Source organism: Tympanuchus pallidicinctus, unplaced genomic scaffold (assembly GCF_026119805.1).
Source record: "Tympanuchus pallidicinctus isolate F22 unplaced genomic scaffold, pur_lepc_1.0 scaffold19, whole genome shotgun sequence".
NCBI lineage: Eukaryota > Metazoa > Chordata > Aves > Galliformes > Phasianidae > Tympanuchus > Tympanuchus pallidicinctus.
Genome location: NW_026294710.1, coordinates 3,548,096 through 3,571,800, shown reverse-complemented (window position 1 = coordinate 3,571,800; position 23,705 = coordinate 3,548,096). Strand labels below are relative to the sequence as shown.

The window sequence follows — 23,705 nt, the reverse complement described above, 5'->3', positions numbered from 1 at the left end:
CTTGTAGCAGGAGCAGCTGACAAGATGAGTAATGAACTGCATCCGATTATCTTTTCAGCTCTGTGGCAATCATTTTCCATCAGCTTTTTATTCCATAACCAACAACACTGGATAAAGATCACAATTCTGTCATATTCTACCCCAGCCCCCATCAGAGGATATGTTTAATAATGCAGAAAACACACAAACATTTGGAAGTTAAGAGGTCTAATGAGATAGTCTAACATTACTGTTATCTGGGGCAAAATTGCTCCATGTGTTTATTGCATTGTATACCAAAATCCTTACATAATTTGAAGTCTTTCAGAAGGAAATTATTACACCTTAGCACTTAATATAATGCTGTTTCCTCTTTTCATATGCAGTATATTCTTTACTCAACAAAAGTCTTAACTGTGATTGACGGTATCTAATACTCAAGACGGGCAAGATTCAGGTTGACATATATATATTTTTCCCATTTTAGTGTACAACTGAATTAAACGTACAAACATTAATTTCAACCAACTACAGAAATAAAATAGCTAAACAGGATTTTTACCCAAAATCCGATCCATCCTTCATTCTGATCTCACAGTAGGGAGAATCCACACAGAAATCATAATTTGCACCACTACAAATGGGCTTGGATCAGCCACAGAACTATTTTTTCTCATAAAAATCCACGGCAAAAATGTTCCTTTATCTGAACTACTCTGAACAAACTAGTGATCTATCTCTTCTTGCTGAGAATCAAAAACATTGTCTGCTGTTCCTGTGCCCAGTGACCACTTTCTTTCCCAGAACTAACAGAGCTGATCAGGCACTCAATTTAGCAGCCTCTATGCAAATTTGCAGGTAGTGAAAGATAGCTGGGCTCTGTCTTCCTCTTGTCAATTCTTCGCCGATAGAATAAACAGAACAACTGCCCACTAACATCAACTAGAGCAGCCTTTTGCAATTCTGAGCTACTGCACAGCAGTCAAGAACTTGGGAAATAAACATGCTTTTGAAAAACATATGAACTATAAGCAGATAGCTACTTCTGAAAAGATTACTCCCAGAAAATCAAACTGCATCTGTGTAAAACAGAAAAACACAACATATTCCAGTCTGATCCACCCACTACAGTTTTTTAATTTTTTTGATTCTTATTAAAAAATAGGTACTCAGTCACACTCTCCATTCACATAGGAAATACTTTTTCATGGAAATTACACACATAAATCAGAGAAAACAAGTCCATTAGGATGGACCACAAATGGCAATTAATTTTCTCAGTAGTAGGGCTCACTTTATTACTGCAAAAAAGCCATTAGTGTAAGATATAATTCAACAAATTTTACCCTCATCGGAATACATTCAGGCAGATTGTTTGACTTTCATTGTATTTCTTATTTACATGAAATTAAGAATGTTCTTAAGTGCTTTGCTGAACCAGCGCCATAATCAACAATCAGCAAAAATATTTTTTTCCCTTCAATTATTTAGTTTTGACTATTACCATGAAATTACTGTGGTCAATACCATGCAATGATATGCCGAAATTTCCACCCCTGAAAGTTTTTCTTTAGATAAAACTACGAGGAATGCATGATAATGCTGAATAATGACAGGGCCAGGAGACATTTGGATGTGCCGATTCATCCTTCTCATTTGTCTCAGATCAAGAAAGCTCAGCCCAACATGCCTTGTGCATTCCAGGCAAACACTGATTAGCAAACTGTATTTTAAGATAAGGGTCTCTTAAGTAAATCTTCCTACTCTAAAAAAGAAAATGGGGTCTTATAGAAACATAAACACAGGTAACTATGCAAGTTTAATATGTAATGGCAAAAGTTTAGCAATCTTGATAGCCTCGCTCAGAAAGAGCCTACATTTAGTAGATGTTGAATTGAAAGCAGCCTACTAACCTTTCCAGAAGAGACTCTAGGCCACACATCAACAATTCTATGCTTATAAAAAGCTGAGATTCAGAGCTTCAAGAAAAAGGGCTGTTATAGCACACAGAGAATGCAAACTGCTATCTTCTATGCAATGCCTTATGTTAAGAATTGATATATTAGTATGAAATGAAGAAGAAAAATACATGCATACTGGCATATTAAAAATCCTTTCTTTTTCCCAGTAGTCTCTCAATGAGTCGTATCACAGATTGTAGGCTGTCAAGTCAGGAGTGCAAAGTGACACTATTACTCAGCTGTACAGATTGAAAATTTAGGTGAATGTTCCTTGTTTACCAGATCACAAGATTGTCTTCACTGGAAAAAAAAAACAAACCACCACACTAACAGAATCCAAGTGCTAGAACTCCCCACTTACATGGAATGAGTTGATTTCATAGTTCAAAAAGCATAACCCATCTTCAGCTAATAGCTACTATTAAGTTAATAAACCAACAAATAGTAGTGAGTGAGTACCAGTACCACAGGAGGAATGATATTTGAAGATTTGTATCCACCGTTAGCCTACAATAATATCAATGTTACAGCTTGGAAACCTGACTTAAAGTTACCTCAAAAATAAAAGCCAAACAATTTATCCCATTTAGAAAAAAACCTACCAAGCTCCTCATTAACTTTGCTGTTACAGAAATGAACTCTCTTGAGCTGTGTTCTTTATATAACTATTTGGCATCTGACATGAAATCTAAATTCAATGAATGAGAAAGAAAATACCCCCTTATTTGGTATTAGATAGGAATGCAATAAAATGCTGAAAAGACATATACTTATTTTTACAAATGTCTCTATTTCCTCCACACTGTAAATTTAGAACTAAATGAGTATAATTTCCCATCTGTGAATTATCATATTTGTGTTTGTCTGAAATAGCTATTCCAACATTTAAATAATAAATCTGACCCACTGATTCTAAACTGGCTTCCCCTTCATTACAATCTTTTCCAATTTATTTTTTCCTGTAGAAATTTTGATACTCTGAATAGAATGTGGAAAATATCTTTATTGTGAAGACCCTTTGAAATGTAAAACAATAAACTGAATATTACCATGCAGCTAGTTGCTGCAGGCTCCTGAAATCAGGCTTTGCATACTAATACATACAGTGCTCTCTATCTGTAATCAAAGGCCATAAGGAAATATAGGACTCAAGAACACTGTTCTAACAACAGAAGACATTTAAAGGACAGTGTAAATACTTTCCCACCAATAAAGCAAGAATGCAAATGATTCAAGAATTCTGTACAGCAACATCTTATGGGACAGAAATAAAGAAATCTATTTGCACTATTTCTATAGCAACAACATAACCAAATGCTAGACTGTGAACAAAACACCATCACACTCACGCTGCACTCAGTAGTGCAATTAATCAGTAAAGAAAAAGATCAGTGTGTCAAATAAACCTTGTCCAGCTTCTCAAAGTAGTCTAGATTAAATTTTAAAAAAGATCAGGGCATATGAATTTTTAACATTGTCTACATTAGAATGTTGTAGGTGAACACATGCCAATAAATGACATCATGACTTTAAAAATGACCTTGATTTTTTGTTTTACTGTAGGGCATAGAATTTAATTACAGTGTTGATCACCTTATACCAAGGTGTAATAGTTTCTAGACTTCCAACAATAGAGCAACATTTTAAAAAGGCCTCTTTATGCATCAGACAAAAGAAAAAAGATCTTTTTTTCTTTTTTTAAATACTAGCTTCTTAACTAGAATATAAGAAGCGTGCTTTTTCCCAGTTCCAATATAAGAATTCCTATGTGACTCCTTAGAAAAATGCATCTGCAAGTAACAAAAGTACCTAGGTCTTAAACAATGTCTTCTATCATCAAAACTACTTAAAAAAACATTAATTCTTCCACGCTTCTGCAACATATGCATCAACTGGATGTAAATGAAGTCAGTGTTTCCAAAAGCCAGTAACTACCCAAGGGACTTGGCAGCTGCTTTCTGCCTACAGAACTGATTTAGTATGCATAGCTGTAACTCCACACTTTCACCTTGACTGTAATGTACCTCACCCAGGGATGAAGGGGTAGTTTGTTATCATGTCCATTCAACCCCAGTGGCTCAGGTTAAGACTGACAAGAATGGATGATAAAAGATGACACTGACATCAAATGTATTTTTTTTCTAATAATAACCTGACTGTAGTCTAGCTGACTTAATAATTTTCAGTTATGTCTGGACTACAATCGGCACAGACCCCAACAAAATTGAAGTGTAAATGAGCATAGGTCATTAGAATCTACCAACCAATGCAGCCTTGACACCATTTAGAGCTGCACATTTCTGGCAAACAGAATTAAAGTCCTAGAGAAAACACAGTGTCATTAGAAGACCATTACATGGGCTCTGTTCCTCCCATCTGAATTAGAACTGAATTACTTTTAATAAGGCTGGCTGCGGACACGTGGATCCATTTAAAACAAGAAGTAAGACTCTGTAGTTAGTAAAAGTTGTTTTTGTTTTTGTTTTTTTTTAAAGAGAAATCTTGCAACAGAAGTCAGCAGGAAAATCTGTAGTTTTCAAATTTACAGCATCTTTAGTATGCTGGGGATGACAAACCTGCTCATTCACCTGTATTCAGATCTCCCCAAAGTGTCTTGCTAATGCTTAAATAATAAACAGAAACCACAGCAGAAATGATGCACCAGAAGAAAATAATCCAACTCTGCTTCTACAAAAGATGCTAGAAAATAAATCACATACTTGTAATAATAGGTGAAAGATTATTCTGTGAATTCAAGTAAGGCAGTAATTAGATTATTTTTAATTTTTTCCACTTAGGATTATTTTAATTGAGTCAATTGAATGTGAACATGTGATGTTAGGATGTGAATAACTTCAAAGCAGTGACATCTTTTTAACAAGTTTGGACAGGAGAGAAAAAATAAGGTGAAATGTAAGTTTTGGGAAATAAACACTTATATTTTCCATTTATTTTCCTTATCTGATGTAATTATGAGGACATTTCCTTCTGTATCGTTAACACCTCATACTGACAGTGCTGACAACTCAAGAAAATAGCCTGCTTACTCACCAAGCATTCACCAGGAGAGGCAATGATATAAGCCCTCCACAAAACACAGAATAACACTCCCTGTAACTCTCAGCTCCCTCTTTTACCCAAAGCCTTACATAAATGACAGGTTTTGCTGTCTTCCTGAGCTGTTAAAAATGTGGACATCAGCTGATCAAAAGGGATCAAAGGCAGCTCTGCTCTCTCACGGACAGTGCCCGTCTTTCCTGACCTCTTCCCATTAGTGACAAATTCGGCTCACTCTACCTACTGACCAGCCCAACACCCCCCAGACAATCATTTGTCACTTTCGGGGTTGTTTCTCACTTTGCAGAACTTTTCACTGATGCCTACGTAGGAGTGACAGACCCAAAATAGATAAGGATCAGAGTTCATTTCCAAATCTTCCACAAGGGGCTAGGAGAGATTCTTATCTCCAATTAGGAAACTGGCTGTCATAGGATGATGTGCTCTGCTGTGATTTACACTGAAGTCAGTTGTGGTTTAGGTATTAAAATAGCTGAAGCACGATTAGTCACTACACATAGAGAAATAAAGCAGAGTAAACTGGAGTAACCTATTAGCTCTTTGAAGGTAAATTAAGCAACTAAGAGAAGTGATTAAACTAGCCCAACATTAGGTGAACAAAAATATCAACTTTACGTTGTTTAAATCATGTCTGATCCTCAAGAGTATGGAAAAAAAAAATTCTTTTAAAAAAAATCTTTTTTAAAAAAGTACATAATTAAATCTTCTTTCCACAAAACCATAAATCAGAATTTATGACTTCTGAATTCTTAGCTTTGCTTATCAACTAAGATCAAGTCATTAAAGAAGTCTACTCATAGACTAGGGGGAAAAAAGAAGTCAATTCAGTCTTAAGTGTATCTCTCCTTTAAATATCTCTAGGTCATTTTTTAGGAAATGCACATTATAATTTCAGTATTTACAGATCAAAAATGAATTTATATTTCATTACTAGTATGAAATGGGACAAGGTACTATCAGGGCACATGTCCTTTTCAAAGGAGATTTAAATTCCTTTGCACTCATTTCATGCCGTGGAAGAGGACAAATGTGAGAATCCAGATGTGCAAAGGGGAGAAGTGGAACAAACAGGAGCATAAATTCCATCTGCAGATTCTTTGTGGTACTCATGCAAGTCTGGGTATGCCAACTTTACTCTTGACCATATTTAACAGTGAAAAAAAAAAAAGAAATTGAATTCTGTTACTAAAAAGAGAAACCACAATGTAGAAAAGATGTGGGTACTGTCATTGTCTTGATGCTGACCAGCAGTACTTATAAATTTATAAAGTTCTATGCCTCAGTTTCTCTATCAGTCAGATTTTTTAGTTTTTATTTATTTATTTTATGTTGTTATCGTTTGTTTTCTTTTCTGTTGATTTTGTGAATCCTTTAATTAATTTGTTGAGTTTTTTTCACTATTCTTTGGATACTTGGATATAACAGGGTACAACGCTACTGAGAATGAGTATGGTAACAGGTAATTAAAAGGCCAGAAAGCACACTTTTGAGATCATAACACAAAATTAACAAAATGCAGGCAGCGAAGAGGAAGACAAAAAAAAATCCTAATAGAAAAAAAGACAATGATTTAAAAAAGAAAAAGCAAGTTGCTTCCAAGGACTTGTGCTTTCAAAAAGCTGGGTCTCCTCTTATTCTTCCTAGGACGATACTTAACACTGCAGTAATCAAAACAAGGAAGCAGATGGACAGGCAAAGTGGTACTGCAGCTGCTGCAGAAGATGACTATAATCATAATGTTGACATCAGTAACAGCAATTAGTGCACAGACTGTAGAATGGATGATTTTTTCCTATCTTCTGGTGTGGGCATGCTGCCCTGGAGAATGAATTTAATGTTAGTACCTTCAGTTTGTTTTGCTTATTTGCTACATTTATTAATGAAATTGAATATGATAAAGGAAATACAACTTTTCTGCCACTACAAAGCATCTTCTGTAGAAAGTGTATTGTTTCAGTTAGGATTAATAATAGATGGAATCTTCATTTGTAAATGGCAAATTACCACTTTCTTACTTATTTCTAATTTCAGTGTACACAACAATCCACACTCTCCCATCTGGCTACCTGCACGTACTTTCCTGAATTTCAGCAGCATCTAGTTTGTGTCTGACTTTGTCTAAAAAACAGCTGTACTGTATGGCATGACTTCACCCATCTGTAGGCTGGAGCCATACCTTTTTGGTAGTACCGTGTCATGCTAGGAGAGTTTTAGTAGACCTGGACAAGGATGTACCAGTGCTCCTTAGCTAAGGTTCACAGAGAATGACAACCATCGCCAAAATAGCTGTTGAAGAGTAAACTCATTGAACATGGACAATTGTGGGTAAAGAAACAGATGGACTTCATTTGGGAAATACGATTTGTCACTTAGATGTAATCCAGTGATACAAAGTCTGTGGGAAGGAAAGGTTACGAAAGGTAACATGGAGTGAGCCTAGCACACCACAGCCCTAAAGCTTTTTATCTTCTAGTCAATTTTTTTCCATTCTGCATCTAGCCTCTTTTGAAATTACTTTTGCATGTTTAATTTTTCTCGAGAACAATACAAGATTTTCTTTGGCTTCCCTTTATTACCATCCTCAACAACTGGAAAACCTCCTATCCTCTTCTCAACTGCTGTTCTACCAAAGAGGAGAATGAAACTGAGAAGGCACAGGGTCAAGATGGGAGACAGTCGTAGACATTGCAAGTTCATTTATCTCCGCTCATTTTCCACCCCAGGTTTTCCAGAATCTTCCAGAGTTCCTCCTTCTGTCTCCAGGTTTCTAAGCTTCTCTTTAAAAAAAAGCTGATCTACTGAATGACATGCAGCAATAGCTGTTTTTGCCAAACAAAACATTAAAAAAAAAAAAAAAGCAGCTAAACTTTCTAAGCTTTTTGAGCTGTGGATGATGTTGTTGTTAGGTTTGTTTTCTGTGTTTGCTGTTTTTTTGTTGTTGTTTTGGTGTTGCTTTTTTTTTTTTTTTTTTTTTTTTCAACACAGAAAGAGGATATTAAATCACCCCACAGAAAAGAAATGCTCTATGCAACACCTTTTGGAGCTCGGTTTAATTGACAGATCAACTTATACACTGTGCTTAACCTCCACTGGCTGCTTTTACTGTTGAGAAGACCACATTTGCATGTGAACAGTTTCCCCAGTGTATTTCAAAAATTAAATTCATGTAAATTAAAAATCCAGTCATATACATGGAAAAAGAGATGTCTGCGTAAACACATCTTTTGTTTTTGTTTCCTCTCATCTACCAAGGTTGATGAAAGAGCTTCAGAAGCTTCAGCTACTGTTCCTAACACTGAAAGAAACCATTAATCAAATTATCCCAAATACGAGTAGAAAACAATGAAATTGAATGGAAAGGAATAGGTATTCAAAAGAACAGCCATGATTATTTTTCAAGGAAAATATTGCCAAGAAGTAGAGAAACAGATGGCTGAAAGTGTTAGATGAAGAAACATTTTTCTATGCTAAACTAACAGACTTAATTAATTGCTCAAATCACATGGTATTTTATGGAATGACATTAATGATCAGTAATAAAAACTGACAGTGGTGCCTTATCAGCTCCCTTTAAAGAAAACAAAAGAAATTATTGTAAAAATAATGTTTCTACCCTACAGATGTAATCCAAAGACCATAAATAAAGCTTTCAGCGTTACTTTGACTTCCAGTGCTTTCCCATTACTATAATTATAGAATTGTTATCAAGATCTAAAATTTCAAACAAAAGCATTCTCTCGTGGTGATTTCCTTATCACAATTACTAAAACATATTGATAAATTAAATTAAATTAAATTAACTAAATTGGAACTTTACCTTAACTATTTCCTCAATGAAGCAGACATGTGAAATAGGATCTCTTTTCTTTGCCAATAGTTTCTGCAAGTGCTGCACCTGTAAGAAATAATTAATTGGGAGGAAAAGTGCCATCTTCAAATATCTTGTATATGAAACTGCCTCACAAGCAATTAGGAATTAGCTGCTGAGTACCTGTCCACAAGCAGCACAGATCTGATCCATGAGTTTCTCCATGTTGGTCCAGAGAGCTGCCCGAAAAGCTGCTGTGTTCCCAGGTGTTGGCATAGCAGCTCTACCAGGGCCACCTAAATATGTTTTAAAAACAAATAATAGCACAGTTCAGATTTCACATGTGAAACATAAAATACATAGACTGGCATAAGAAATTTCCTTTAAAAAAGACCAGAGCTGCCTTCAGTAGCTGTGAAACAAAGCTTTGTGAATGGCTTTGGCTGTTTTAACTTCTAAACTTCAATCAAATGCTAAAGTTCAACAAGGATAACTCACTATTATCTGTTTTACTGATTCATATCTCCACAGAAACATCAATGGGCATGCTGCAGCATCCATAGCAAGACATAGCCATCTCAGCTCAGAACTTAAATATACAGGCGAACTGAAAGAAATGAAATTCCAGCTGAAGAGCATGCAATTTCTATACCATCAATCTCCTTGAGGGGGCTGTATTTATTATGATAGTGATTTCAGACCCCAAAATTGCTGCAAGTTTTTTAAAAGTGTTAAATTTTCACCACAGCTAATCCTAGTTATCATTTCCAAGCACATGAAAGAGCAGAAAATCATCAGGAGTCGTTAGCATGGTTTCACCAATAGGAAGTCATACCTGACCAACCTGAAATCATAAACCTGACGAATGAAAGGGGAGCAGTGGATATTCTCTATCTAGACTTCAGTAAGACTTTTGACACTGTCCCCTCTGAGATCTTGATAGATAACCTGCTGAAGTATAGGTTGGATATGTAGACAGTTAGGTGGATCAAAAACTTGCTGAATGAACAGGCTGAGATGATGGCAGTAAGTGGAGCAAGTCTAGCTGGAGTCTAGTAATGAGTAGAGAATCCCAGGAGTCAATATTGGGTTCAGCCATGTTTAACATCTTCATAAATGATCTAGGGAATGGGATAGAGCAAATCCTGAATAAATGCACAAAGGACACAAAACTGTGTGGAGTGAGCACTGCTTTTGAGAAACAAAACAACGGTGGGCCATTCAGCTGCAAAGCAGCTCTGCAGAAAAGGAGCTAGAGATATTCGTGGACACCAGGTTGAACATGAGCCAGAAATGAGCCCTTGCCACAAAGAAAATGTTTACAGTATTCCTTGCTGCATAAGGAAAAGTGTTGCCAGCAGGTCAAGAGAGCTAATCCTCCCCCTATACTCAGCCCTGGTGGGCCATAGATAGAGTACTGTGTCCAGTTATGGGCTCTCAAGGACAAAGAGGGACATGGACATACTGGAAAGCGTTCAGGTAAGGCCAAGCTAATGAAGGGATTGATGCACTTTTCCTACAAGGAGAAGCTGAGAGAGCTGGGACTGTACGGTCTGGAGAAGAGGATGCCCATCAATGCATATGAATACTTGAAGGGAGAGTGTAATGAAGATGGAACCAGTCCAAGAACAAGAAGCAAAGGGCACAAAGTGGAACACAACAGTTTCTGACTGCACATCAGGAAGAACTTCTTTACTGTGGAGGTACTGGAACACTGGCACAGGCTGCTCAGAGAGGTTGTGGAGTCTCCTCCTTGGAGATCTTCAAAAGCCACCTTTTGAATATGCTCTGCATGCCCCTGCTTGAGCAGGGAGCTGAAGGAGTTGGACCCAGAGGTCCCTGGCAACCTCATCTATTACATGATGTGATTCGGTGATGTTGCCAATGTTCAAATTTGTCCCTCCATAACTCCTCAGTATTCTTCGGTTTCTGAATTAACATGTAGGAACTACATGTGGAAACTGTGCAACATTTTCTTGTGTTAAAAATAATGCCTTGAAAGGAATTCCATCTGACAAAAGCATCACAATGTTGTCTCGTGTTTGTTCCACTGCTTGCAGACAATCTCTATCCATACTTTCACCAACACAAAGAAAGCAAAATTTGAATTCATCTTTCCATTTCAAACTCATAAGAGAAGGCTGCAAAATTGTAAACTAAAGAGGACAACTTCCTGGGCAAGTGAGGAAAATAAGGATGAAAAAATAAGGGAAAATCTTTGAGCACAATAACAACAGACTCAGTTTGAGTTTTGTATTGGATGATTTCTAAGACATAACTACTGGCTAAAGCAAGGAGGGAAACATTCCTGTGACAGGTCTGGATGTGAGTTTCTTCTACTTGATACAGTATCTTTTTCTACTAAAGCAAACCAGGTACAATTCTCGGTAAAACAAATATCATACCTCTTGTAACAGTTTGAGATGGTTGGGTCAGTACTTTGATATCCAAAGCATTTTTTATGTTCTCCTCCAGCACTGTGCAGTATCCATCCACCACATTAGCAATGGTATCCTTCAGAGTTCCAAGGTTGTAAAAAACTTGAAGAGCAGTCCCCACTTGAGTAGGACTCTAGAGAAAGAAGGTTTTCAAAAATGTCAAGGACCTTTAACTGCAATATGGATTTCCCCACTCATGATCTAGAAATCATTTTACAGGATAAGTTCATCTTAAAGTTCAGACTTCTAATCCATTTCATTTAACATTAAATAAGCTGTATGCATAAAAGATGACAGAGTAAAGGAGAGGGATGATTTCCTTTGTCTCCTTAGCAATGCTTAGCTTTGCTTCCTTTGGCAGTATCCTCTGAATAAGAAGAACAGAAAAATGGAAATTGGAAGCACAGTTGGCAATATATCCTAAGGTGGGTTACCAGTGATTGATTCAATAATTCCTAGGTTAGTTACAGTATAGCTATAATCAGCTATGGTGCAATTGTTTCAACACATAATATTTGTTACAGTGCTGTCATTTAAGTGCTAAACAGTGGATTAAATCTCATACAGACTTAAAAAAGAAAATAGTAACCCTAGGGCAAGCAGAAGCAATCAGGTCAAGACCCCACTACTGACTGACACAGAAATAAAGACTGTATTTCTACATTTCTACTTGTAGTGCTGATATTAAATGTCACATTCTTACATTACTCATAGCAGAATTAGGAATACAAAGCAACACAGTGATTACTTCTAAAGCTTGACAAAAAAGGGAAAGGAAAAGAAAAAGAAGAAGAAGAAAAAAAAAAAAGCTATGTATTGGAAGCTTTTCCAAAATACAAGAGAGTAAAAAATTATCCAAAAACTTTTCAGGTCCATTGTTTCAGAGACCTTTTATTAAGATTCCACTGAGCAACACTACCCATTCGCACAGGTGTTGTTCAGCAATAAAAAAGCCTGGACTTACTGCCTCTGGGAACAAAGCACTGTCATTCAAACATTGACTGCTCCTTTTTTCTTTACAATTTGTAGGCAATTAGTGGAGGGGGAGATCAGATGATCATTCATACATCAGAGATGCAACTTTTTGCCACTTTTCTTAGTGACCTCTGCCAGCAGAAAAGAACATGGTTCAACAGAAATCCTTGCACCCAGACAGGACAGAAGCACCTGAGACCACTGGCACATCTCACTAGAAACCCCACTTTAATTTTTCTCTAGCACTGAAGCCCCGTGCCATCACACTGCTCTTGCTTCTGGCTGCAGCAATAGCAGCTGCTGACTTAACATTAAAGGAGTTTCTACTGAAAGACTTACACAACTATGCTTCACCTTCCCCAGGTGACAGTCTTCTTCAGTCAGACAATGAGTGAAAAAAAGTGGATGTGCTCATCTAATTCCCAAGTGTGAGAACCTTGCACTGATGCCACATAAGCAAAGCTATGATATGGCTGCTGGACTGAGAATTTGTCAGTACATTCACTTACTGCGATTTCCCAATCTATTAATGAACAGTTCATTTTCCCCAAAGCTATTGTTTCATAGGTGACAGTGCTATATAAGCCCATGTCCATGGCATTCTTTTTAGTTTTTTTGTGTAACTAAGAAGATCAGAATAACAGCTAAAGCAAACAAGCTAGATCCTATTTCCTTGTTCAATCCCAATGAGGAGGTCCCACGTTTAGTGAAAAGCAATGTAATATTAGGCATACAGTATGGTTTGCAGACCTTACACTAACTGTACCAGTTTCTTTTCCCAAACAGTGTGGGCGTTAACAAGCATTCCTAGCATAGTATGATGGGTCTGGGACTTGTAGGTTTAGTTTTCTGACAATTGGGTACGCTGTAAAATTTCTAGGCATCCTGTGGGTGTGCTTGCGGAGGTGGAAAAGTAAGCCACAAAGACTGGAAGATTAATGAGACATCAGAAAATGAAGGATAGTATAATGCAAGAAGGGAATTTGGGGATAGAATGAATAACAGAAAGAAAATATAAATGGGAAGTAAATGGGAAATAGAATGAAAAGAAAAAAGAGAGTGAAACTGAAAGGAAGAAAAGCAAGAAAGCACACATCCCATTTATAAGTTTGAAATTGTTCTGATTTCTACAGGCTACTTAAAAATTTTTAAATCCAGACACAGCCTTTAAAGAAAAATCAATACCACCTTAATGCAACACTAACAGTCAGATATCAGTAAATGCTCATATATTAACTGACAACAAAGGAAAGAATAGCATCAAAAGGCAAACATAGCACTGTTTATGCAGCTTCAAATATCCTATAGTCAAATACTTTCCTGATAAATAGGCAACACCTATAAAAATCCTCAGTGCTCCCACAGATTAGCAAACTAACCCTGCTGCTGGTCAAGAAAGGAATAAGAATGTGTTGTCACAGAGCCTGGACTCTGTTTCAGAAGACCTGGTTTTAGATGGAGGATGTCAAACAATTCACTCTGAAGTTAGGAATAGTTAGGGAATAACCCAAACGCATTAATGGAAACCTGCTATGCACTTAAAGTATCTTTGAAATTTAGCAGCAAATGGAAAAACAAAAATTACACAGATGCCCTACTTCTTCTTCCTTCAAGCTGTGGAATGGCTCCTGACAGAGGGGTTCTAGTTCATGTATTTGTCCTGTGTAACTGGGATTAGAGATACATTAAAACCCTGATATTATAAACATACACAATGCTAATCTCACCACAAAAACATGTGTTTCATTTGCCCACAGCAGGCAACATGAAGTCCATTGTGGGTTCAGCACTAGCCCCAAGAGAATTGCATTTGCTATGCACAGCTAATTTCTAGGCTTAGACAATACATTTTAAAAACAAAACCAACAAAAATGAACACCTCTTGGGAACAATTGTATTATGTAGAAATAAAACATTATAAAGCAAGAAGGAAACATAAACATTCAAGAAAAATATATTCAAGATTGCATACACACCTCAAAATTAGACTGTTCATCATTAAAACACACTGAAAAGAAATTAGACAAACAGTATTGCAGAATTTGCCACCACCAACAGACTTTCTTTCTAAGAAATTGCCTGTAATATTTTTTCTCTACTTGAGAAACCTTAAAGCTAAACATTTTTGAGAATCGAGATTGTCACAATTTTTCTCGAACATGAAGACACCCATTAGCACCAGGAACACAGAGATGGTACCCTCGTACCAAATGCTCCTTTTCTCAATCCTCAAAACTGTTAATTTTAGCAGACTCATTTTCAATTGATATTATTCCATCCCACTTGGTTCTGTAAAACATCGCAGGCAGGGCAAAAAGAAGTGACCTGGAATAGTTCTGTAGTCATTCAGTATGAATGTTTATTTTGCTTTCATGATCTTATCATGTGGTTGTTTTCAAGGGAAGTGAAGTAGACACAATAACCTCAAGATCCTGCCTCGTCCAAGACAACATTTATTCTGCAGAGTAGAACCCTATTTGGTTACTTCCTTTCCCAGAGAGATAATATCCCTGTGAAGAGCAGATAGAAAAAAAGAAGACTTAACATACATGAATACCTACAAAATTTCTAATTCATAAATGTCTCCTATGATGAAACCAAGTCTTTTTTTTTCCCTATCAACACTGCAATTGTCTATTTTTTAACGTCCACCACCATAGGTTTTTATCTTGTCACTGGCACTAGCATTATCTGAACAATTTTCTGAAAGCGTGGCTAAATAAAAAGCAATTTTCTTCTTCGTTATTAGAAAAACAGCTTGGATGAGCAAGCCTCACAAAAAAGTGTGGTGATGACACCGAGCTAATCTTGGGACAAGAAGATCCCTAACATAAGGCTGAACTGAAAATAAGAACCTTAGATGACAGGCAAAATTAATTAGCTCAAGTGCCTAAAACACAGCTTCCAAATTAACATTCTATCTTCTCTGGGCATGGGATTCACCATGTGTCCTGGTCTTCCCCAGACAGTGCAGTCCCAAGGAACTCAGCATCTGTTTCTTTACATAGTGCAAATCTGTCCATATGACCCAATGTTGCAGGGTTTTTACCTGTGTGGACTATCAATGTTCATCAATGAATTCCCCAAAATATATAAATATATCTGGTCCTACACTATGTTTGACTATCAAAACTTCATGACGAGTTACTGCTAGGTAAGTAACAGTCTGGTCGTCACATTTCAGAAGTGCCAGTACCACGTTATCAGAATAGCCCTCCAAGGAAACTCTCCTCAGCTCAACTGTTCAGAAGCACCATACACAGGGAAGTCAAGCTCTGACCAATCCCTCACTTAATCTATATATAAAATGTACGCAGACATTAGAGAACAGCTGTGATTTCAATGTAATACCATACCTTTATGTCTTTTATAGTAAAACTTTTACCATGTCCCATACACACACACAGACAGCATGACAAAATATAAAAAGAATTATATAGGTTGCTTAGCTAAAGGAACAGTCATGATTACTGACACATTCATAAATTCCAGGTATCACTTCAGTAGAGTGGTCTGGTGCTACGGCAAGCAGGAACTACCATGAGCAATATTTTGAACAAAGACACAACGCTCCCCAGTCCTCAAAAAAATAAACATACATTAAGAGAAGAAGAGAGCACAAACTGAAATAACCAAACCTGCAAGCTTACAAACATTCACTGACTGGGAATATAAAAGTTATTGTGAAGGGGACTACGTGGAGCTAACTGTGGATCCCCATGGGGATGGACCCCCAGCAAGCTCCACACAGTCCCCTTCCACTGGTTCCACAGGAATAAATTAAAAACAAAACAAAACACAAACAAAAAAAGCAGCTTCCAGAATGGTACTTCGGAGTAACTATGACTTGCACTTTGTATTAAGTAATTTTATTTGATAGTAGATTTACTATATTGGAAACTATTTCAGTTAATTTCCTACATGCACTTCACACAGCTGATTTTGTTTCTGTGAGTCAGCTTTTGCAATTTCCAGCACAGCACAGCTGTACAGGTCGCTTCAGACACCTGAAAAAACATCCCTCATAGCTTCTGCAAAGGTTTTTCATATGCTGCAAATGCACGCACACATATTCTGACAACAATAACTCTTTGTGAGTCTGAAAATCCCTGGTCAGCTATTCACTTACATTATTTTCTCCTCACCTCTTGCTACAGTACATCTTACTGCTTCCTTCAAGCAAGTTTTTCACTGTCAGTTTCTACCCCAAATGACAAGAACTACTTAAAGGTGAAGTGATTGAGGAAGGTTTTGTAAGCACTGCAGATATCAATTACAGGTAGGCCTTAGAAGGCTCTTGCAGATAACAAGTGTAAAAAAAAAGTAAGTTAATCAGAAATTGCAACTCAATTTACAGAACTCAAAAAGGTAAGAAGTAAAAGAAACCAAGGCCACCCAAAATGACCTACAGAACAGTTAATAGCTTACTAAGACTTGTTAGAATTCTTGCTTCGCAGCACCACTTTGCTATTTTAATTGCAGGAAAAAAAATAACAAAAAACTAAAAGTAGAAATTAAATGCCAATTAATTCTAAAGTACTCTAAAAACACTATTTTATTTCACTTCCAAAAGTCCAGGCCTTGAAAAACTTAATTAGTATATCACAACTTCTAAAAATGAATCTACTTTGGAAAGCACATCCATTTGATCATTATCATCCCATCTGTCTTTTTCTCTGTTTATCTTTAAAATCCAAGCAATACATGAAAAGGTTAAATTGACAACGTAAAATCAAATACAGACTTTTTTCTAACAATGTTCCAGTTCTTATTTTGACCTTCGTGGTGCTCAGAGGAAGCATGAGGTTAAGATGTTGTATTTTTCTACTGAAGGCAAAGCTGACATAACAAGTTGGTTAGACACAAAAAAACCCACCAGATTTTAAGCCTTAAGAGGCAAAAATCCCAAAGGTAACTATTTAAATATGGCTAGCTTATCCTATCTACCTTCTGTCAGCCCGTGTTTGGAATACACAACTTTCTGGTGTAGAAGGACTAGCTACTTTTAAGAGGAAAACAGCTACAAACGTCATTGTTTCCTTCAGCTAGGCCAGGTTTTTGTTTCTTAGAGTAACAAGAAGGAAATAACAAGAAGCACTGCACAACAAAGGTTGAGAAAAGAAAGAAAATACAAAAACAGCAGCAATAAAATACTAGAAAGCAAAGAAACAAGATTTTTCAACACAGCTAAATAGCTTGCCAAAACACTTATTCTCAATAATAGTGTAATCAAAGCAACAGATGGCTATGAGCTAATGGAACAGAAAGGCATCAGGAACTGTCGTAAAGAATTATCTCATGAAACATCAAGCTCTATTCCAAAGTTTGCCATGCCTTAGGCTATCAACGTGACAGTAATTTGAGAGTAAGTATCCAGCACCTCTGAGGACAGATCAACTGGAGCAAGTAGACCATTACAATTAAAACATTTATCCTACAAGGCTGTATTTGTGCTCAGAAAGAGTATAAATTCAGAATATAAATCATGCAAAATGCTAAATCTAACAGCCTATAAGAGCATGGGGGTATCTGGGCCAAATCAAACTTCTTAAAATGCATCTCGCACCTTACACAACTTGGCCAATCTCTAAAGCCCTAAAGAAGCAGTAGGCAGTTAAACTGAAGATGAGGATTCACTACAGAAAGCCCAGTTACTGCTTTCTGACAAGGATTAGAGAGTAGCATCTCTCCTGCCCCAATGCAGCTTCAAGGTGCACCTGCTGACTGAAGTCCATAACTGAAGTACACAAGAACACGAAATCTCATTAGTACTTCTGATTTCTGGATAGCAGGTTGTGACCAGATGTTTTTTCTCAACCCAGAATATCACTATGCATGCGCTCACTCTGCTAACTGGTTGAACAAAGCCATTACAAGCAACAGAAATCTTAGGTTTTACTTCTAATTCAATCTTAGCAGTTAAGATCAGGAATAAGAACTACAGAGAGCTGTAACGAGTTTGTTTTTCTCTGTTTACAAAAAAAAAACCAACAATTTCAGACAAAACACCCTTTAAATGGTATGTTCTAAACGATTTAAATACCTACCAAAACCATCTGGGTTTTCTTGTTCCCCTGTGAGTCTCTGCAACAAGATAATAATTACCTATGCAAGTGACAGCATCTAATTTCTAGAATCAGCGTTACACATTGCCAATAGCTCTAAAGTGCCCTCAAATACGTTAAAAATGACACATTTTAGAAAGTTGTTTTATTTCAAATTATTTTCCATTATTATGTGCATGTTTCAATGACTGGGGACAATACCTGCAGCAGCAAAGAAGGCAGATAAAAGGGGAGAAGAATAACAATAAAGTGCCTGATTCAATCAACACAGAGGACATAAGGAACTGCAGCACTTTGATACAAGACTTCCACTTTCTGATGCAACATGCTTTCCAGTTCTGTATGCAATTTCAACATAACCCAACAATTTAAATATTTTGTTATCATAAGAACACCTCCAAATGTACAATTATGCAGAATTTCATGTGGTACTGAATAGCAGATCAATAACACAATGAAACACTCATTTTTCAGAGGAGACTGAGACAAAGAACAGGTTCCTAACCTGAGAAAAAAGGCAAAATGAATTATATTATCTTGTTTAGATGAGTATCATGGCTTTTCAATCAGATTTTTCACTCTGTTCTATGCAGATGTGGCTTATTAATGCCTCATACGTTCTTCTTGGATCACCTAATTGCATTACTTCTGAACCTGTTAACAATCAACAGTCAACAGCACAAACCACAAATAGAATTACAGTCTGGAAAAGGCATTTAACAGTAACATACTATCTTATCTGGAGAGAAAGAACCTTCGTGTAGCCACAGCTTTGAAGGGAGACAGACACAGTAAAGTACCAATTAAATAAACTGGGATGGATTATATGGAGACCCAACCAAAGCCTGGGTCAGTCACTGCTGGGCAGAATTTCATACCCACTGTTTACCTAAGAGCACTTAAGCCAAACAGAAACCACTTCATTCAAAATGGTGTAAAACACTTGAATGGACAAGGACTTTGGAGGAAGAATACATTATTTTAATGGTGATTACATTTGTCCTACAGTGTCTAAACGTCTGTAATTAAAGCACTGCAGCATCTGTGACAAAGAAGAACCTCTATGGTTCTCATTCCAGCCTTATCTCCACTGTTTTCAATGAAATCTAATATTAGCTTGCCTTTCTTATTTGGAACAGCAGAAACAGCATTTCCTCATTTTGCAGCTCTGCCTTAGCCATTTCCCATTTCACTCTCCACCTCTCCTGTAGTCTTGTTCTTAAAACAGACCCTTCCATTCATATCTTTTTTGGCAGCTACCTTCAGTTCCTAAACTTATTTACTAGTTCCCATACTGACACACACTGTTACCTCAGTCTCCTCCACCCTCCCCTTAGAGCATATTTTATTTACAAAGCCTTTCACAGTTGAGCTGCTCATAGCAGTGGCCTATGCCTCTCTGCATACAAATGGCTGAATCAATTAGCATAATTGCATTAATTATCCTAAAAAGCATTAGAATCAGATACTTTCCTGTCCTTTTATAAATTAGCTAGCCTCAGTGCAGTTTCAGTTTAGCAAGGTGGTCAGAACTGACCCAGATGTAACGGTTGACATGCTTCCAGTCCACAGAAACCACCTAAACAGATGGACAACCAGAGCATAGCAGATTATGCGGCAGCCTCTAATTTAAAATCATTTCAGTCTGAGAAGAAAGCTGAACTCAATGTTATTAAACATTTCTCTGTTTTCATGACTGATATTCTACACGGAATAATTTTTTAGTGATCACAGATGACACTTACTAATTGGTATGAAACCAAACTAAGTGTTTCACATTTCAGAACTGCTAGTCTCAATGGGAAGATCTAAAACACAAGGTAATTTTTTCCTAACCCACACAATGCATAGCTACTAATTCCAGAAGATATGTAAAACCACCACAGCTAGCTAAATTCTTTGAAAAGCATTACCACGTTCTATGTTAATGTGTATTTAAAATGTCATCAACAATGGAAGATTATGCGTTAACATTTTGTCAGCAATTGGCCAAATTAATCAAGATGAACTTCCAGAAGAAAAAAAAAAAAAAAGGACAATGAGTGAATTTAAAAATCATCCAGCTGATTCTCTTATAGAACTGTCACTAAACAGAACATAAAGATTTTGGCAAACAGCTCAGTGATGATTCATCACACAGTGAAGGGATATAAAACATTAATGACTTCTCAATTTTCACCTGATACTTTACCATAAAAAACAGTTAGGTAGAACTATTATGCCGATCAGATATATTTTCAGGAATATCCATTTATAGAAACTATTTATAAACCACTTTTTTGCACTGTCATAAAAACAGGAACAGAAATGATGAGATTAGCATCGCCACTGAATAACAAATCCTTACAAATAAACACCAGAAAGTGCAGGCTATTTGTTGTGCTGCATTAGGAAGTACAGCACAGTACTGGATAATGGAGTATTTTCAAGTCACAGATTTTCGGTCTAATTCTGCATTTATGAGTCACAAACACCTACAGGAAAAGAAAAAAAAAAAAAAAGGAAAAAACCCAGACACATAATCTGTCAATCCATCTTGATTAACCAGCAGTGAAGAATTTAAAAAATACTGCCCCACAGCTGGACATCAATTACATTAAGCTTACTAAATTACCCATACATAGGGCAAGTGCACAATGGCAAAGTGATATAAAGCTTTCTACATCACAGCTGAAAGCAAACAAAGTCCTCACAATCACATAATCTGTTTCTAAATTCAGTATATACATTTCAATAAATGCACAGATCCATTAAAATCCAAAAAATCAGAATCTCACAGCAGAAAGAGACAATCACTATGTCTGTTATTCTCAAGGCTTTATAATCTAGCAGTAAAAAAGTCAAAATGTGAGAATAGTATCTCCATTAATTTTACAAGAATGGCCACTTGCACAAAGATGAAACAGCTAGTTTACAATGACTTCTCCACTAACAAGCCTTTTTATTCTTTCTTTTTTCCTTAACAACCGTTTTAAGAAAAGCAGTATTTCTCCAATTTAATATATATATATATATATATCAAGTTTCATTTACATATTCTCTATTTACTAAATATTGCTTTCCAATACTTCTAACTAGTAATGAATGTGACCAAGAAACGTCACAAAATACATCCAGGAACTTGAATGATTAGAGGTAAATGAAATTCAATGGTATTTGCAATCACCGCATATTTTTGAGACTTCCCTTAGGACACTGTACTTATTTTAGTGATTAATCACTGGCATTCCAAACATTTGTTATTTCTACTATCTTTCTAAATCACATTCATATCTGTGTTTCTACACTGTTATGGATCAGCATAGTGATGAAACAGTTCACAACTTTTAAAATGCACCATGAATGTAACAGGAAAAGAAAGTGAATCCACCAATCTCATAATTACTAGCAGCATCACATTCATGTCATTTTTTATCTTCTGCATTTTTTACTAAGAACTGTAAGAACAAATGCATTTGGTTTTCCTTTGTCAAAAGCACAGGGAACAAATATCAATTGACTTGGGATATTAGACAACTTTCACATTTATTTCATGTTTTCCATCTGGAAAATAAGGACAATCAATGATCCACAGAGACTTATGCTAAAGGTATACCTACTTAAATATTGCTGCACTCATCACCAATAACTTATTTTGAGTTTTGAGTTTAATTATTTCAAAGAAGAGAAATGTCTGTCCACAATTTCTTGAGGAAAAAAAGAAAAAGCAGGTGGAAACATTTACAAGTTAGATTTGATTGTAATATGTCTAATCAACCAAAACCAATATTGCCAACACAGCATTGGAACAGATTCAGTAATTGGACATTTTTAGGAATCAGATCATAAACACGTTGCAAAATACATGAACGCAAGGCCAAGCCCAGTAATGTATTTTCCCTTAGTGAAAAGCAAGAATGTGTATTTTCTTATCAGTACATCCCTTTACACTTCCTTTCTCTCCAACTCTGCCTCTTGAGCATCTGACAAATACTTTTAGTTTTTAGATGCTGAAGATTCTCTTTCATTTCAAACTGTTGTCGTGACAGGTTTCCATAGTGCTTCCCTGCAGCAATCATTGCTTCTGCCTTCTCTATTTCTATTTTAAAAAATAACTTTGAGTAGCAGAAAAGAAAGATTAAAAAAAGATGCTTAAGTAAACTGCCTCTGCATTATAGTCAGAATAGCAACAGAAAGGATGCAATGTTTTAAAATGCTGTTTGTTCTCCCATGCTCCCAGGTTTAAAGTCACTGGAGAGAAGGCAAACTTATTTTTATAATCAGTTCCAACCACGTTAATTCTGTGGTAAGAAGTAATAGCCGTGCAGTTAATGAAAATTCAGTGAAACAGCAGTTTTTCTAATGGCTTCAATCTGTTTCTAAGTTATGGGGGGAAAAAACCCAATTCACTGAGTAGAGTTTTGCCTCAGGAGCTTGTGATGTGACTACCAGCAAGTCACTGAGGCCTACATGCCCCACATGAACTCCAGCTTCCCAGGTGCCAAGGACACGCTGCCCCACATGGGCTACAGCTGTTCTTCCATTTGACTCACAAACCCTGTATGCCTTGGATTCACACCATCCCCATTTAAGGAGATTCAAGTTCTAAGCACAATTGAATTGTCTGATCTGCTCAAGTAAATTATAAGACCCCATAAGCTGGTAAAAGATGACAGAGGTGCCAGAAGGACAAGGCATAGAACAGCATGCTACCCCCCTGGACCTGCTGGAGCTGCAGGGCAAGGCACTTTTTAAATACGAGAAACAGCTCAAAGCCCTTTAGGGTTGGAATGACATTGGGTTTCACTCCCAACTCCCCGAAGATGTGCTCCAGGCCCAAAATACCAAACACAAGCACTTCCGTACTCAAGGCCTGAAATACTGAACACAATTCCTTCATTCCTTCCCTCTTTCCTTCCTTCTGTGCAGTTAAACAAGCAGCCATCTATGCCTAAAAGGCTCGGGTACTTAAGCTGAGGAAAGGTGTTTGCTTGGGAATGCCAGCAAAGCAATTTTTGTAAGAGCTACAGATGTGCCTACACAGCAGGAAGGCCAGGTTATGTATGTGGATCTTTCTCTCTCCATCCCCATTTTTATTGCTGTAATGCTTACTGCGTGTGGCAAGACTTAAGAGCATTACAAATCTCTCTAGGCCTCTGTTTTCCATCGCAAAACAGAAGTGTTGATACTTCACCTCTATTGCAAAGATACTCAAAGTAACACGGATAATGTATTAATTTAATCTGAATCAAATTCAGGTAAAGTTTTACTGGAAAGACAAATCTCTCAGATCAAAAACAGAAAATACAGAATACCAGGGAATAGCAACAATATTTTACTTAGCACATCTGGAAACAATGTGCAGTAAATATGAAACTTGGCACGGATTTCTGGCAGATGCGAAAAGGTTTTTCTGACTCTG

At 36.7% G+C, this 23,705-nt stretch overlaps 1 protein-coding gene across 1 annotated transcript in view; it reads right to left on the bottom strand.

Moving 5' to 3' along the window:
* The window catches only part of COG5 (component of oligomeric golgi complex 5), a 177,904-nt gene that overhangs the window by 52,189 nt on the left and 102,010 nt on the right, over positions 1-23,705 (bottom strand). Inside the window, exons 8-10 of the mRNA XM_052681177.1 lie at positions 11,232-11,397; positions 9,010-9,122; positions 8,836-8,913 (exon numbers count right to left, since the gene is read on the bottom strand). Coding sequence (XP_052537137.1) covers positions 8,836-8,913; positions 9,010-9,122; positions 11,232-11,397 — 357 coding nt within the window. The remainder of the gene's footprint in view (positions 1-8,835; positions 8,914-9,009; positions 9,123-11,231; positions 11,398-23,705) is intronic.